This window comes from Ambystoma mexicanum, chromosome 11 (genome assembly GCF_040938575.1).
Source record: "Ambystoma mexicanum isolate Mex_15411 chromosome 11, UKY_AmexF1_1, whole genome shotgun sequence".
In the NCBI taxonomy this organism is placed as follows: domain Eukaryota; kingdom Metazoa; phylum Chordata; class Amphibia; order Caudata; family Ambystomatidae; genus Ambystoma; species Ambystoma mexicanum.
Genome location: NC_090934.1, coordinates 134,844,162 through 134,859,975, shown reverse-complemented (window position 1 = coordinate 134,859,975; position 15,814 = coordinate 134,844,162). Strand labels below are relative to the sequence as shown.

Genomic DNA, 15,814 nt, shown 5'->3' with positions numbered 1-15,814 from the left:
GGCCCAATGCACCAGGAGTCATAACGGTTCAAGGTTCCAATAGTCTTCTTCTCCATCTATGCATTGCTATGAACAAAGGGGGAGAAAGTTTGTGAACCTTAGATTCTCACATGCTCAGCCCTTCTGTGCCTCCAATACAACTGTTTACCATCATTTTATATTATAGGGATTGTCATCATAGAGCAAAGAACTTGCACCATTGCCAGGTATTCAAACATATGGCCCTCTTTTGCCACCAGTCAACAGCAACTAACACAATGTACTGAGTATTTCACTATGTTGGCATTATACTTGCATCAAATCATTATAATTTGGTTATATTTATATCACTTCATGTAGATGGACCACTTCTTATCTCTGTTATTATTACCCACTAATGGTACTCGATTCATCACCCTCAGAATGAAGAAGGGCCTAGTCGGGGGCACCAGGGTTTCAAACTGTGTCGCATGGCATTGACCCATTGCCAATACCAGCATGTTGCCCATGAGCTATCCATCCGGCATGCAACGGTTTGCCAGATGTTAGCATGACATGCTCAGGAACTCACCCCATTAAGTGGCCGTTGCCATTACATCCCTAAGTACTCATGCCATTTTCTAGATATTGACCTCCTATACTCGGGTACTCTAGCATATACTAGGCGTTCCCTTTAAATGCTTATGCACGCACACCATTTGGCAGGTATTGCTATACGTCATTTAGGCGCACAGATAACCTGCCTACTTTTCTGGTCTTCTTTGAAACGGTTTCAGGGCATTCGTTATAACATACCATTACTTAGCATAGCTGGGAAGTGCCTTCTTTTTCGCCTCCACTTTCCCTTCATTTCACACCCATCTCCCATTCTTCCGCCAGAACATTTGGATTGGCCTCTAAGCGCTGTGTTCACCAACCGGAGCGAGCCATTGGCTCTGGCTGCACTTTCAATCCGGAGCAGAATTGTTTGGAAGAACAGATCACACGGTATTACCTAAATTGACCTTTTACAATTGACCTTTTGTCCTAATAATAGTGGTCCTAATTGACCTTCATTTTACTTTGTATATCTATGTGTGGGGTGGGTTTGGGGTAATAAATAATATAATGGGATTGGGTACAGAGTTGCAGGTTTTTTTGGATTGAGTTGGGGTTGCGGGGAGGTGTCCGCCCGCATATTTGTCCTAATTGACCTTCATTTCACGATCAATTGTGAAAAGGTCCATTCTCCTGCGATAATTTGTGAAAAGGTCAATTCGTATGCATCCGATCACACAGCATCTTTAGGGCGCTTTTGCAGAAACATCATATACGAAAGCGCCCCTCATTTAGACAATGAACATGAGGTAGAAAATGAATTCCTGTTTCCAATATTGTTCTGTACCTGGTCTTCTTATTCATTTGAAGTACACGTCAATAAAATGGTTTTGAGAGGTAGTGTAGTGCATTGTAGCCATAGAGGAGCAACGTGGGTGGGACGTTCTCTGGTGTTCACCCCCTTGGCGGAATATTATCTAGAAATTGCACATACGGTTCTATGTTCATTCATCAAGTTTTTTTTTTCCTGTTGGGTTTTCTGCAGATTTTATTTCTCCAAAAAGCCATGGAAGCTGTAACCCATCTCCCCTGTTAATTTTACACTATTCCCGACCCCCCACCAATTACATACCCTTACCCACAACCCCCTATATTTTTTTATTCATTTTTTTCAACAAAATAAATTCTGAAAAAAACCCATCGAAAAAAACACTGTTGGTGAATGAATGTGGTACCGTGCTGATGAGTCGTATGCGGCTCAGTCTTCATCATGAGCTATGGACCTGGATAACATACCGCGCCAACGAGTCGTATCCGGCTCGGTCTTCATCATGAGCTATGAACCTGGATAATGTTGTACCGCGCCGACGAGTCGTATGAGGCTCAGTCTTCATTGTGAGCTATGGACCTGAATAACATTGTACCGCGCCGACGAGTCGTATGCGGCTCGGTCTTCATTGTGAGCTATGGACCTTGATAAGGTTGTACCGCGCTGACGAGTCGTATGCGGCTCAGTCTTCATCGTGAGCTATGGACTTGGACAACGTTGTACCGCGCTGATGAGTCGTATGCAGCTCAGTCTTCTTCGTGAGCTATGGACCTGGATAACGTTGTATCGTGCTGATGGGTCGTATGCGGCTCAGTCTTCATCGTGAGCTATGGATCTGGATAACGTTGTACCGCGCTGACGAGTCGTATGCGGCTCAGTCTTCATCGTGAGCTATGAACCTGGATAACGTTGTACCGTGCCGATGAGTAGTATGAGGCTCAGTCTTCATCGTGAGCTATGGACCTGGAGAACGTGGTACCGCGCCGACGAGTCGTATGCGGCTCATTCTTCATCATGAGCTATGGACCTGGATAACGTACTGCGCTGATGAGTCATATGCGGCTCAGTCTTCATCGTGAGCTATGGACCTGGATGATGGATGTGATGGGCCGGTCAGACTGAAGCGGCTAGTCAGTCACATGCCAGGTTTGCCAGTCAGTCCATCGCCAGCTAGCTCAGCGAGTTGAATGCTTGCCTCTGGTATTTGCGCCTTAACTGCCCTTTATCCTTCTGGGGGTGATAAATAGATTGAGCAATAATAACACCTACCAATAGGGGGCTGTGAAGAAAGAGGAATGTGGCATAGCGCCTGGAGGCCATGCAGATCCCAGCGGTGCAGGGCACAGGTTAAAAAAACCTCCCATTAACCATTCCTAGGGCGATAAATTGAGTACTATAACATTGGCAGTGGTCGAAGTGAGAGGGAACGGTTGGGAGCGGTGTTCCACTACTTTTGGTTTTTACTTTTTGCAACCTTTTCACTATTCCAGAACTGTTCTTTGTGAAGCTAAAGCACACTTCTCTATTTTTCCACCGGATATCAGTTACAGCTAAACAGAAATCTGTTTCATATCGATTGGCTCTCAACCAGCATGAAAACTTCAGTGGTGCACGGTAGGAAATCCCAGCGACATAGCATAAAGTGCTATAGTACAACGTGATATCGGTATGATTACGTCAGAGCCAGCCGCAGTCCCACATGCCTTTTTAAAAGGCACAGGCCTCTCGGGAGTCTTACATATTCTCTTTAAAGAAGTCTGTTTCTGCTGCATGGCAGATGTTTCATTTGCATTATAAAGAAAGTGACGTAAATAAAGGTGATGAGCAGCAGGGGATCAGGGGAAGGTGATAGAAGTGGTCTAATCTGTTGCTTATAAAGCCCTTGTGCTTCACAGATTCCGTCAATGGAAAAAAACATCCTCTCTCTCTCTCTCCTCTCTAGTTTCTCCTCTCTCTCTCTCTCTCCTTTATCCTCTCTCTCTCTCTCTCTCTCTGTCTCCTCCCTCGCTCCTCCTTTCTCTCTCTGCCCCCCTCTCGGCATCTCCTCTCTCTGCTGGAAATTATTTAGGGTAGGGAACCACCTGTGATGGAGGGATGGTTGTTCACCTATGAGCACCTGTTAAAGTATCTCTCTGCAGTACAACATACCAATTTATCGTTAAGCATCTGGAGATACATTAATGTCGGCCTCCTTTGGATAAAATGGATGTCGCTAAAATCCAGGACGAGTTATTTCCTCCTCAAAGAAGAGCACACGTGCAGTTGGTCCTCAGCGGCGTCTGGCTCACAGCGGCAGCTCACGCTTGTTTTCGTCCGTTACATTTTCGCCATCACATTTATAGGCAACGTATTATTCCTGAATTCAAACTGTACAAATTGTACAGCGCTGCGCTGCTGTTGTGTGATTTAAACAATAACATGAAAAAAAAAATGAAAAGATGGTTGAGTGAGAACTTACATTCATGGCCCACAATATATATAGGGTTCGAGCTACCTGTAGCTTGCATATATAAGCAAAGCTGTCCGAGAGCTTCAGCAGTTTCCTCAGGGGCCTGCAACCTTTGGCTCTCCGGATGTTTTGGACTACAACTCTCATATCCCTGGCCAGCTTAGTCAATGATGAGAGATCATGGGAGTTATAGTCCAAAACCTCCGGAGAGCCCCCTGCAGGGGATTCATACATTATGTAGCAGCAGGACTTGGGATAAGAATACCAATGGTATCTTAGCCACTCAACTTGATGCTCAACATCAAAACTCAACGGAGTCCACAGCATGCTTCTCAAAAGTGTGGCCTCAGAATTTGCCCAGGTGGACCACCATAAAATGTACCGTTTGAGGGCTACATAGTCCTCAAGACATCCCACGCGAAGTTCCTCATAGAGATCAAAAGGAGAAGTGGCCTGTGGGAGGCACAACAATCTCAAAAGTCCTTCTCTCCTCTCGTAAACTGGTCCACATTCAAATATTGCCCAACACCTGCCCCACATGCAACTGTTGCTAGCTTTGGCCCGCTATGTCATCAGGATGCCCACCCATAGGTCTAGCAAATCGTTACTTCTCTTTAACATGCATTGCCCCCCCCTCTTGGCGGGTTAGCAAATTTAACACATAAATAATCATAGCAGTCGACCATCTCCATCGTTACTCTCTTACGTGTTATGGGTCTTAACGATCTAGGATTTCCACCTGCCACTATAATCTTGGCTTCGAGGGGATTGGGTCCTCCGACGTATTCCATATCTTTGACAGTAATCACCACAGCTGTGCTGCTTCGAAAAGTTTTCTGCGTCCTATGTCGATGACGTCGATGCGCCGTCCCCGAGGACCTCCTCCGACGGCTGACGTCACCCGATGTGATAAGTAGGACGCACGACGCCCGTAGACGCAGTTCCGTTTTTTCCGCAAACGTGTTCACTTCGTGAATCTCGGTACGCCTCGACTCTTTGGAGTTTCTGTTGTAATCTTCTCGGTTCTTTGAACCTGTTCGGTTTTGTAAAAAAGCCTTTTTGTGACGATGTCTACCTCGTCTTCAACCCCGCGTCCGGGCTTCAAAAAATGCAGGGAATGTGGGTCCAAGATGTCGGTAACAGACTTGCACGGTGCCTGCCTCTGGTGCCTCGGGGAGGCCCACGACATGGACGACTGTGTCGACTGCCAGTCGCTCACGGCCAAGGCCTTGCGGGAGCGCAAGAAGAAGTTGTCGGTAGGTAGGGTGTCTAAGCCCCGGAAGTCGAGGTCTGCGGGGCTTTCGTCGGATGAATCGAGAGGCTACTCTCCGCGTCATCGTCAGAGGTCCAGTGGATCTCCTTCTGGAAGTCGGTCTCGCCACTCCTCTGCCTCTACGATGCATTCCCGGAAGCGACGGCATCGGTCACCTTCCCCGTCCTCTTCCGAGGACTCCGCCCGTAGGCGGGTCGCTTATCCCACCATGCAAGCGACACCGGAGGAATGGGCTTCCTTCGGGAAGAAGATGTTAGCGATTCCCGAATCGCAGGGCACCGGTCCGTCCGCGCCTCCGAGTGGGGTCGGTCGTGATCGGTCGAGAGACACCGCTCACACGCCTTCGGGCTCGGGTGGTCGGCACGGTTTGCGGGAGAGGTCCCGCTCAGACAAGGGTAACCGTTCTCGCCATGCCCGTTCCAGGTCCCGGTCCTCGACGTGCTCGAGACCGCGTGATCCTTTGCAGTCTTCGAGGAAGACGTCGACGCCTGTGGCGCCGAGGTTGTCGATGGCATCTCTTGAGGCTCCGCCTCCGAGGGGGTCGTCGACGCTGTCGGCGCCTAGGTCGTCGAAGGACACGCTCGGGAGCTCTGGCTTCGAGGCCTGTGTCGACGCCATCAATGCTGGTGGCGCTGCGGCTGACATCGACGCCGATTCACTCGACGTCGATTCTCTCGACGCCGGCACAGATTCGTCCGCCACCCTCAACGCCTTTCGAGGCAGTGGTGTCCTAGGGACCCCGTGGCACGGGGGAAGCCCCTAGAAAGGCTCTGGCTAAGGTCAGGCATAGCTTTGGTCCCCAGGTGCCTTCCTCTCACCGCCTGGAGTACATTTCAGAGGTTGATGAGGGCTCTGATGCGGGCTTGGTTCCGGATAGGGTGCCAGATGAGCTTATCTCGGGCTATAGCCAATTTGAAGACCTGAGGCAGTCACTGCATGATGCCAGTGGACTGGACACCTCTCCGGAGGTGGAGTTTTGTAGGCCTCAGCCTGGCACTCATACCGATTCTTCGTACCGGCGCCTTATGTCTCGGGTCACTGAGTACTTGGGATGGTCGGCTTCACCAGGGGAGTTTGTTCAGGATGATCTTACGGACATCCTCGATCTTGGTCCCCCCACTGACCCGGTACTGCCGTTTCATAGGGCTCTGCAGAGAAGGGTGGCGGCGGCTTGGACTGCTCCGGAGAGTCTCCCGGCAGTGGGCAAGTCTTTGTCGCGAAAATACCATCCAGCCAGTAGCAACCCCTGCTACTTGTCCAGGCACCCAACTCCGGAGAGTTTGGTGGTGCAGGCGGCTAAGGCCCCAGCAAAGCAGGCGTCGTATCCTACCATCCCTCCGGATAGGGACGACAAACGGTTTGATGGCTGGGCGAAGAAAGTGTTTTCTTCAGGGGGTATGGCGCTTCAGGCGGCCAACTCCGTATGTGCCTTGTCTCGTTTCACACACACTCTGTGGAACTGTGTTGCATTAGCGGCTGAACATATTCCCGAAGGGGGCGAACGGGATGGCTTCCTTGCTATGGTCCAGGATGGCAAGGATGCCATGTGTGAGGCCGTTCAGTCGGGTTTGGACATGGCAGATTGTGTCAGCCGGTCCATGGCGGCGAGCACCGTAATACCCAGGTTTGCGCGGTTGAGGAAGTCGGGGTTCGCTCCTGATGTACAGTCCCGGCTCCTCAACATGCCCTTTGATGGTGAACATCTTTTTGGCAGCAAGGCTGACGAGAGCCTTGAGAGGTTGCAGACCTCCAAAGCTGCAGCAAAGTCGTTGGGTGCTGCAGTTCGACAACCTCCGCCTTTTCGCCCTAGGGGACAACAATGGAGGGGAGGTTCCTTTCATTATTACTCATCCTTCAGTAAAGCGAGAGGAGCTGTCAGTCAAAGAGGCCACTGTAGGAGTACCAGAGGTGGAAAACAGGGTACTCGAGGTGCCAAAGCTGCTCGGGCAGTTGCCTATTTGCCCTCAGGCAACGCCGCAGCCGCTACCACTCGGTCATGAGGCCATGTCCCATGGTTCGCCAGTTGGGGGAAGGCTGGCGCAGCCTCTTGTAGAGTGGCGTGCCATTACTTCAGATATGTGGGTTCTGGAGATCATAACCCACGGCTACTGTCTTCCCTTTCGGCAGAGGCCTCACGACAATCCACCTGGGAACCTCTCTTTGAAGAGTCCGGATCCGCTCCTTGCGCAGGAAATTCAAGCCCTGCTGGAGAAAGGCGCCATAGAACTGGTGCCTGTAGCGGAGAGGAACAAGGGATGGTATTCCCCTTATTTTTTGATTTCGAAGAAAGACGGGGGATTGAGACCCATCATCGACTTGCGCAGTTTGAACAAACTCCTACGGAAGGACAAGTTCAAGATGGTCACTCTCTCTCTCAACTCCTCCAGGCCCTTCAACTTCAGGACTGGTTGGTGTCTCTCGACCTCAAGGACGCTTACTTCCATGTGCCGATCCATCCCAAGCACAAGAAGTACCTGAGGTTCGCGGTTGGCGACTCACACTTTCAGTTTCGGGTCCTGGGGTTCGGATTGACCTCCGCCCTGAGGGTTTTCACCAAGCTCATGGTGGTGATGGCAGCGCATCTCAGGAAAGGGGGGATTCACGTCTACCCTTACCTGGATGATTGGTTGATCAGGGGGAGCTCTCCCGAGCAAGTCCTGGATCATCTGTCCGTCACCTGCCACTCCCTTCACAAGCTGGGCTTCTCCCTAAATTTAAAGAAGTCCCATTTGACGCCAACACAGCGGCTCCAGTACATCGGAGCAGTGCTCGACACATCCCTGGGGCTGTGTTTTCCTCCCCAGGTGAGGGCTCTTCACATTCAGCAGATGGGGCACAAGTTTCAACTTGCCCAGACGCTCCTGGCGTTCGAGTTCTTGAGGTTGCTCGGCCTCATGGCATCCTGCATTCTTCTGGTGCCAGAGTATTGTCTGCGGATGAGATCTTTGCAGTGGGCACTCAAGATGCAGTGGTCACAATCTTCCGGCAGGATGTCGGACCCTGTTCAGGTGCTGCCCTCGGTCACCCAGGACCTTCTGTCGTGGGCCGTCGAAGGCAATCTGATGATGGGGGCTCCATTTTGGCTTCCCTGGCCGGAGGTGACGATCGTGACGGACGCATCCCTCACGGGATGGGGAGCTCATGCCAACGAGTTGACAGTCAGCGGTCGTTGGTCTCCGTCGGAGTCCAGACTCCATATCAATCTGTTGGAGCTGAGGGCCGTCAGGCTAGCCCTGAAGGCTTTTCTGCCAACTGTGCGAGGAAAGAGTGTCCTGATCCTGACGGACAACACAGTGGCCATGCACTACCTCAACAAAAAGGGGGGGCAGGGTCACTTCCTCTGTTCAGGGAGGCGATGCAGCTCGAGTTCTGGGCCATCCAGCAGGATGTTTCGATCTCGGCTGTTCATCTGGCCGGAGACGACAACGAGACGGCGGACGCTCTTAGCAGGCAGAGCACGATCTCTCACGAGTGGGAGCTGGCTCAGGAGATTCTCCTGCAGATCTTCGTCCTCCAGTGTCAACTGGAAGTGCGAAAGGTTCTGCTCGCGGGAATTTCCTCCAAAAGGATCCTTAGGAGACGCGTTTGTGGTGGAGTGGTCATTCCCACTGCTGTACGCGTTTCCTCCAGTCCCCGTCATCCCGCAAGTACTGCAGAGGTTACAGAGGTTCGGTTCCCGGATGATCCTCATTGCTCCCGCGAGGGCCCGGACCTTCTCGACTTGTCCCTCTGCCCCCCACGTCGTCTTCCCTACCAAGACGATCTGCTCTCACGGGAGGGGGGTCAGGTTCTCCATCCAGAGGTCAGATCCCTCAACCTTCACGCTTGGCTTCCGAAAGGTTGAGGTATAAGGATTGGGACCTCCCTGAAGACGTGTTGGAGGTGTTGCTCTCGGCAGAGACGGCCGGCAACAAAGTCTCTGTACCATTGCCGTGGCGTAAATTCTGCAACTGGTGCAGAGTTAAGAATGTGGATCCTTTTGAATGTGACATTCCCATGGTTCTGTCTTTTTTGCTTTCTTTGGCCCACAGGGGCTTGCAAGTGGGTACCATTAAAGGTTACCTGGCAGCGCTGTCCATATTTAAGCGCTCGTCTGAAGAATGTTCCTATTTTAAGATTCCTTTAATTTCTCAGTTTTTGAAAGGGCTCACTAATGTGTTCCCTCAGTCACCTTTTCTTGTGCCCGGTTGGGATTTGAACCTTGTTCTTAAGTTTCTTATGGGTGCTCCGTTTGAGCCTTTGCATTCTTGCCCTTTGAGACTGTTAACTCTTAAAACTGTGTTTTTGGTTGCGGTTACTTCCGCTTGCAGAGTGAGTGAGTTACAGGCACTTTCAGTTAAGCCACCCTTCACTGTGTTTCATAAGGACAGGGTTGTCCTTCGAGTTCGTCCTTCCTTTCTTCCGAAGGTGGTTTCGGAATTTCATTTGGGCCAGAAGGCTGTTCTTCCGGCATTCTATCCTCCTCCGCATCCTGGTAAGGAAGAGCAGAGGCTCCATAGGCTTGATCCTAGGAGATCGTTGAGCTTTTATATTTCACGCATGTCCCGGGTCAGAGTGGACGATCAACTCTTCATTGGTTACGCTGGAAAGCGTTTGGGACAAGCTGTGACGAAACAGACTTTGTCTCGTTGGATTATTTTGGCTATCTCCGAGTGTTACCGCTTGGCGGTTAAGGACCCACAGGCTGGTTTGCGGGCCCATTCTACCAGGGGTATGGCTGCATCTACTGCCCTACAGAGGGGTGTTCCTATTCATAACATCTGTGATGCAGCCACCTGAGCTTCTGTACATACTTTTGTACGTCACTACTCCCTCGATTCCATCCGAGGACAGGATCTGGCCTTTGGCAAGGCAGTCCTTTATTCCGCAATTTGATTGGGCATGCAAAATTTGTGTTCTAAATTATTTTCCCACCTCCTTGCTTTGGTACTGCTTTGGAAGTCTGTCAAAGATATGGAATACGTCGGAGGACCCAATCCCCTCGAAGAACAAGTTACTCTCTTACCTGGTAACGTTCTTTCGATGGGATGGTCCGACGACGTATTCCATATCGCTCCCTCCCTACCTTCCCCGCTGCGGAATTTCTTATGCGATTGCAGCTTACGTTTCCGCAAGGCCTTGTGTGTCTGACTGGCAGAAGACTGGTGGCACACGTTCTGGGGGGAAAAAACTACAACTAAGGCTACGGGCGTCGTGCGCCCTACTTATCACATCGGGTGATGTCGGCCGTCGGAGGAGGTCCTCGGGGACGGCGCATCGACGTCACTGACGTAGGACGCAGACGCTGAAAATTTTCCAAAGCAGCACAGCTATGGTGATTACTGTCAAAGATATGGAATACGTCGTCGGACCATCCCATCGAAAGAACGTTACCAGGTAAGAGAGTAACTTGTTCTTTGGGTGTATTAAGTGATTGGCCCTTACTGTCCAGAGCCATGGTGGAGCTATTGATGAATGCCTGCGAAGCAGTGTGTGAGTCAGTAGTACTGTATCATCAGTTTAAAGCAATGGTGGCAATTGCTGGTGTATCACTGACGGTAGAGTGGAACCCATCCATACCGTTGTTGTTATTATTATTATTATTATTATTATTATTAATAATAATAATAATGTATTTGCAATGCGCTGTGGACCATGAAAGGCACCAAAGCACAGACAGCCGAAGACAAGATCAGAAGTCAGGTGATTAACATATCAGAGGTCAATATGAAGAGAACGCTAACAACAAGAGTAACGTCTTGAGTCGATTCTTAAAGTTTGGTCACTCTGTGATAAGCCTTTATTCAAGGGGAAGCTCATTCCATACCTTGGGTGCTATAACATCAAAAGAGCAATCTCCATGTGCGCCAACTTAAAGCGTGGAGTCTGCAAAAGCGCTTTGGTGGAAGAGCGCAATTGCCTGCTCGGTCAATAGAGAGTAATGCGATCGGTCAAGTGCTGTGGTGCGCTGCTGTGTACACATCTATGGATAGCGACCTATACTTTGTGTTTTAGTCCTGCTGCAACCGGAAGCCAATGTAGTTTTCTTATGGTGGGTGAAATTTACGGGTTCCTTGGAACATTAGCAGCCAATCGGGCAGCAGTGTTCTGCACCACCTTTGTACGTTTAATGTCTGTCTTGTTCGCCCCTGCAAGCATTGCGCTACCATTATGGAATGAATGAGTGCCCTTCAAATGGTGGTCCGATGATGATTGGACAGTAAGCGGCATCACTGTCTCAGAAGCCTAAGACAATAGCTGCAAGAGCCAATGGTGGCATATATATGTCCAACTATAGACATAGTTGTATCCAGAATAACTCCAAGTGGTTCAGCTTTACGCATTGTTTTAATAGGGCACTCATCAATTGTATTAAAACATTTCGCCTTGGCAGGAGAGGAAAGTAGATGTAATTCCGTGTTTCCACTATTAAGACACATGCCATTGGCAGTCATCCATTTTTGTACTTTTAAGAAGTACATTGAAAAGGATTGAAAGCCGATAGAATAATTGGGGCTCCGATACACAACCCTGCTGTACACCCCGCTGAGACGCCAATGGGTTGCTCCATTCTCCCGTGGAGCCATCAGGAGTGGACTGGGAACCAAAAGCAGTTCTGGAAATGTTTTTCATAGTGGCCCCACATTACACTGGGCAAGCAAGCCCAGCCTCTCTAGTGAGGTTTGTGGGGGTTCTCCCTCAGGAAAATCTGGAAACGGCGGGTCCAAATAGTGATTTGCAAAGTACATTTGTCCCTGTACAGGAACTAGAAAATAGCCAAACACAACAAAACACTGACTTCTTGTATTTATTCATTATAATTATAATTGGTTATTTATAACGCGCTTAATACCGAGAAGTTTCTAAGCGCGGACCCGGGGATCGAACCTGTGTTGCTTTGTGTCGTCTTGCTTCCAAGGTGAGCGCGTTGCCCTTGAACTATCCTCCCACATTAAGAGTGGGGATCAATATACTGGAAGCTTTCCAACCATTTCTTTACTTCAAAGGGGTGTGGAGGACTAGGTGATATGGACGGAGAGGGGTCCATCCGTGGGAAAGAGGGTAAGAGGAGCAGAAAACCAGAGTACCCACACAATAAAGGCCCAGAATGTAGAAGCCCATCGGGATATCTGCAGAGTTCCCTGTAGGCCAGACCGTCCATGGGAGCCAGATCTAATATATTGCAAAACACACGGGGCTCCTGTAAGCAACTCTGCCTCACCTAAAATCAAATGTGGAGTGTGAGTGATAAGACAATGGGGCTGCACGCATCTTGGTACAAGAGTGACGCAGCCCAAGCGTCACAAGCAAAACTGATGAAAGAATACAGCAGGCGCCCTAGCCTGCATGCGCTCCCAATGTTATAATTTCCTTATGTTTTAATGTAAACATGTTTTTTTTTACTTTTAATTTACCTGCCTTGAAAAAGAGCTCAATGGGTCGAAACACGTGTTTTACTTGGTTTGAGGTTAAGACATTAGGACAGTCTTGTAACCTTACTCAACCTCGAGTTTGATTTACAAGTGGGACCTTGTATTTCAATGACCGATCTGGAATTTGTATATCATCAAAAAGAAGGTGCTCTTAAACCGCACAATAGCCTTGGAAAAAAACTCAGTGGGTCGAAACACATGTTGGCTGAAACTAAATTGTTAAATCAAGAAATTAACAATAAACTGTTCTGTTTTACCATTCTGAATATTGAAACTTGCTATGATTATCTTTGCTATTTCTTTTTGGGAGCGCACGCAGGCTAGGGGTCGTTTTCTTTCATATCTAATATATACCTCTAAATCGAGGTGGTTTTTAAAAAAATCTTGAGAAATATTTCCAGTAAGCCCTTTGAGTCCAAGTGTGCCCTGAGGAAGTTTCTGCCAATGCAATCAAAAGCGCTCGGCAGGTCCATAAAAGCCTGATAGACATGGGGGTATACCTGGCCCGATATTTGTTCAGTACAAGAGAACATTGAAGCACTTGCTCTGTTGTGCCCAGGCCCTCGAGAAACCCATACTTGCGATGGATGCAGGGTAACATAGTTTAACAGCCTTGTGAAAAGCATTTTCCCCAAAAGCTTGGAAACCGCATCTAATAAAGAGATTGGATGGTAGCACTTGGGATCACAAGAATACAACTCCCATTGTGCATTAGATTACTTAAAGCACAGGACTGGAAAAGTGGCATTCCATTGACATAAGGTTGCAGGCCACTTTACACCTGCCACTATCAAAGAAATCCACAGTCTCCATACTGGACTTTCGGCAGTCTCCCTGTTTCTCTTTAGGCCATGACTTATGACACAATCTATAGCAGGGTTGTCCAACGCCAGGCCTCGATGGCCAGATCCATTCCGAGTTTTCAGGATACCTCTCATTAATATTCATGAGACAAATTTGCATACAATGATTCTAAATGTATGTACATTTTTCCTCATGAATATTAATGAGGGATATCCTGAAAACCCGTCAGGATTCCAGCTCTCGAGGCCAGCATCCGGATAGCCCTTATCTACAGGAAGGCAGGCTATGGAGAATTTTCTCGGGTGAGGAGATGCTCATGTAAGCAGCACCACTAGTTTCCCAGTCCTGGGTGCCTCTTGTACAAGTCATCTGCTGCAGGAGCTCGAATCTAATGTGTCCAATTAAAGTAAAGCAAGAATACAACTCCCAGAAGGCATTAGCTATTTAAATGAAGGGCCGCCACTGGAGTCCCAAGAACATGCAGGACCTTATTTCCCAAACAGAATACAAGATCTCTCACATCTTCAGCCTATTCATGTATCCGGTCCACTTATGATTTGTGGGAAGCGTTGCAGTTGCTGCACCATTTAATTATTTGTTCATATTGTAATCTTCAAAGACAATTTCTTTAAATTAGCATTGTCTCTGTGTGTTGGTGTACCATTATACATGACAGATATTGCAGAGTGCCTTTAATATTTTGCTGCTCCTGCATGTGAAAGCAGAGCTTGCGTTAAGGGATATTGCATACATTAAATGTATAAGAACATAGAATGTCTTACCAATTGCTGCTTCTTTAAGTTGCTTCATATGTTCCTCCAGTACTTTTGGGTCTCTTGAGCTGTAAGGGCCCAGTTCGGGGTAGAAGCTGGAGCCAATGTCCTCCGGAGGGCTGTGCCTTCCCTTGGGGTAACTGGCTGATATCTTGGGGTCCCAATGAGGTACCATCACATGGTCCCAGTGGACATACTTCCCATCAAAATTGGGGTTCCCATACCACATGTAGTAAAAAATATGTAGGTCACGATAGACGATGGTCTCAGTGTGCGCGTCCGCGCCAGTGACACTGTGAGACGGGACCACGGCTTTGTGGGACACTGAGCGTCTGTCCACACGCTCCATGAAGGGCACCAGTTCCAGGCCTGGCGCCAGGTCCGAGAACCCATCGCTGGGCTTCAAGGTCCGCAGACCCATCATGGTCCCGAAGATGAAGAGCGTGAAGAGGAACAGAGCAATGCCGGCCTTCTTCCGGAGCCTGGCCATTTCTTATCCGTCTTGACTTCGCACTTGGCTTCTGGGAATAAGTTATCCCAATGCAGGATCCTATAGGGTGGTAAAAGATACACAATCATTACTAGTGTGCAGGCAGGTCAGTCGTGGCATTCAGGCAGTACAGGTGGGGTTGTGTGTTAGGTGAAGTGAATGCATCAGACACTATGTACAATGTCACTGAGGACACTGCCGTTGTAGGCTTGTGGATTCCACACACAAGCCAGTGTAATCTGAAAAGTACATAGGATTGTACGCTTGTCATCTTCCTTGATTTGTGTGGCATAGAGGAGGCGTGGAACGTAAGTTACCTTTCTGCCACCTCCTTCCTCTCCGCCATACAAATACTCCAGCATTTGCGCCGGCATGGATTTTCATACCGGCGATTCCTCTCGCGTCTGCTGGCTTTTTGAACCAGCAAAAAGCCGGAGGACTCCATAGGGATCCATTGTAAACGCTGCTTGCCATGCATACATGGCAGCCACCGTTTACTCAGTTTGCATGGTTGAGTGCAAAAGAGGCTGCGTACAAGACTGTATGCTGCCTTTTTGCCCTCCCCTTTTGCACTCTGCCGTGCAAATGAGGAACATTCTGCAGCAGGGAAACATACAGGTCCCCACCAATGCACAGGATCCTGCCAACGGATTACGGCGGGACCCGAAAATGAGACCCTCATACTATGGTAATAGCAAAGGGTAAGGCAAGAAATAAACAGAAGAAAAACAATAGGAAATGAGACCTACGTGCCATAAATTACAAAAAGCAACAACGCCTTCGGCACCATCAACCTGAAAGAGAAGAGGATCCAGAAGAAGATATGAACCCAATACGAAACCTAACCGAACTACTTAATGATGGAACAGACCAAATAGATTACAACCTGCACCCTGATGACAATAATATGCGTCGTCAGCAAGACTGCCAGAAGAGACAATCAATGACAAAACAGGCCACAATAAAGAAAAACATACACTGCAACCTAATCAACGTCAGATCTATCTCCAAACACACAACAGAGATCTGTGATCTACTTTGCAACGGGGTATAGACAAACTTTTCATCACAGAAACCTGGCTAGCTCAAAACGACAAAGTCATACTATCCAGCTGTCTGCCTGACAACTTTAAGTCCAAACAGGAAAGGAAAGGGAGGAGGAGGACTTGCTGTGGCATACAAGGGAGATCTAAAAATAAGAAGAGCCAATCTGCTGAATATCTGAACTGCGACTCCCTTGTCCTGCACCTGACCTCAGACCTGCAAAC

The 15,814-nt window shown here is 48.8% G+C and overlaps 1 protein-coding gene across 2 annotated transcripts in view; it reads right to left on the bottom strand.

The window, feature by feature from the left end:
• Positions 1-15,814, bottom strand: part of MANEAL (mannosidase endo-alpha like) — a 304,451-nt gene that overhangs the window by 237,607 nt on the left and 51,030 nt on the right. For both annotated transcript variants that reach the window (XM_069622654.1, XM_069622655.1), the window contains exon 2: positions 14,066-14,606. In XM_069622654.1, the coding sequence (XP_069478755.1) occupies positions 14,066-14,546 (481 nt within the window). In that variant the 5' untranslated portion in view covers positions 14,547-14,606. The remainder of the gene's footprint in view (positions 1-14,065; positions 14,607-15,814) is intronic.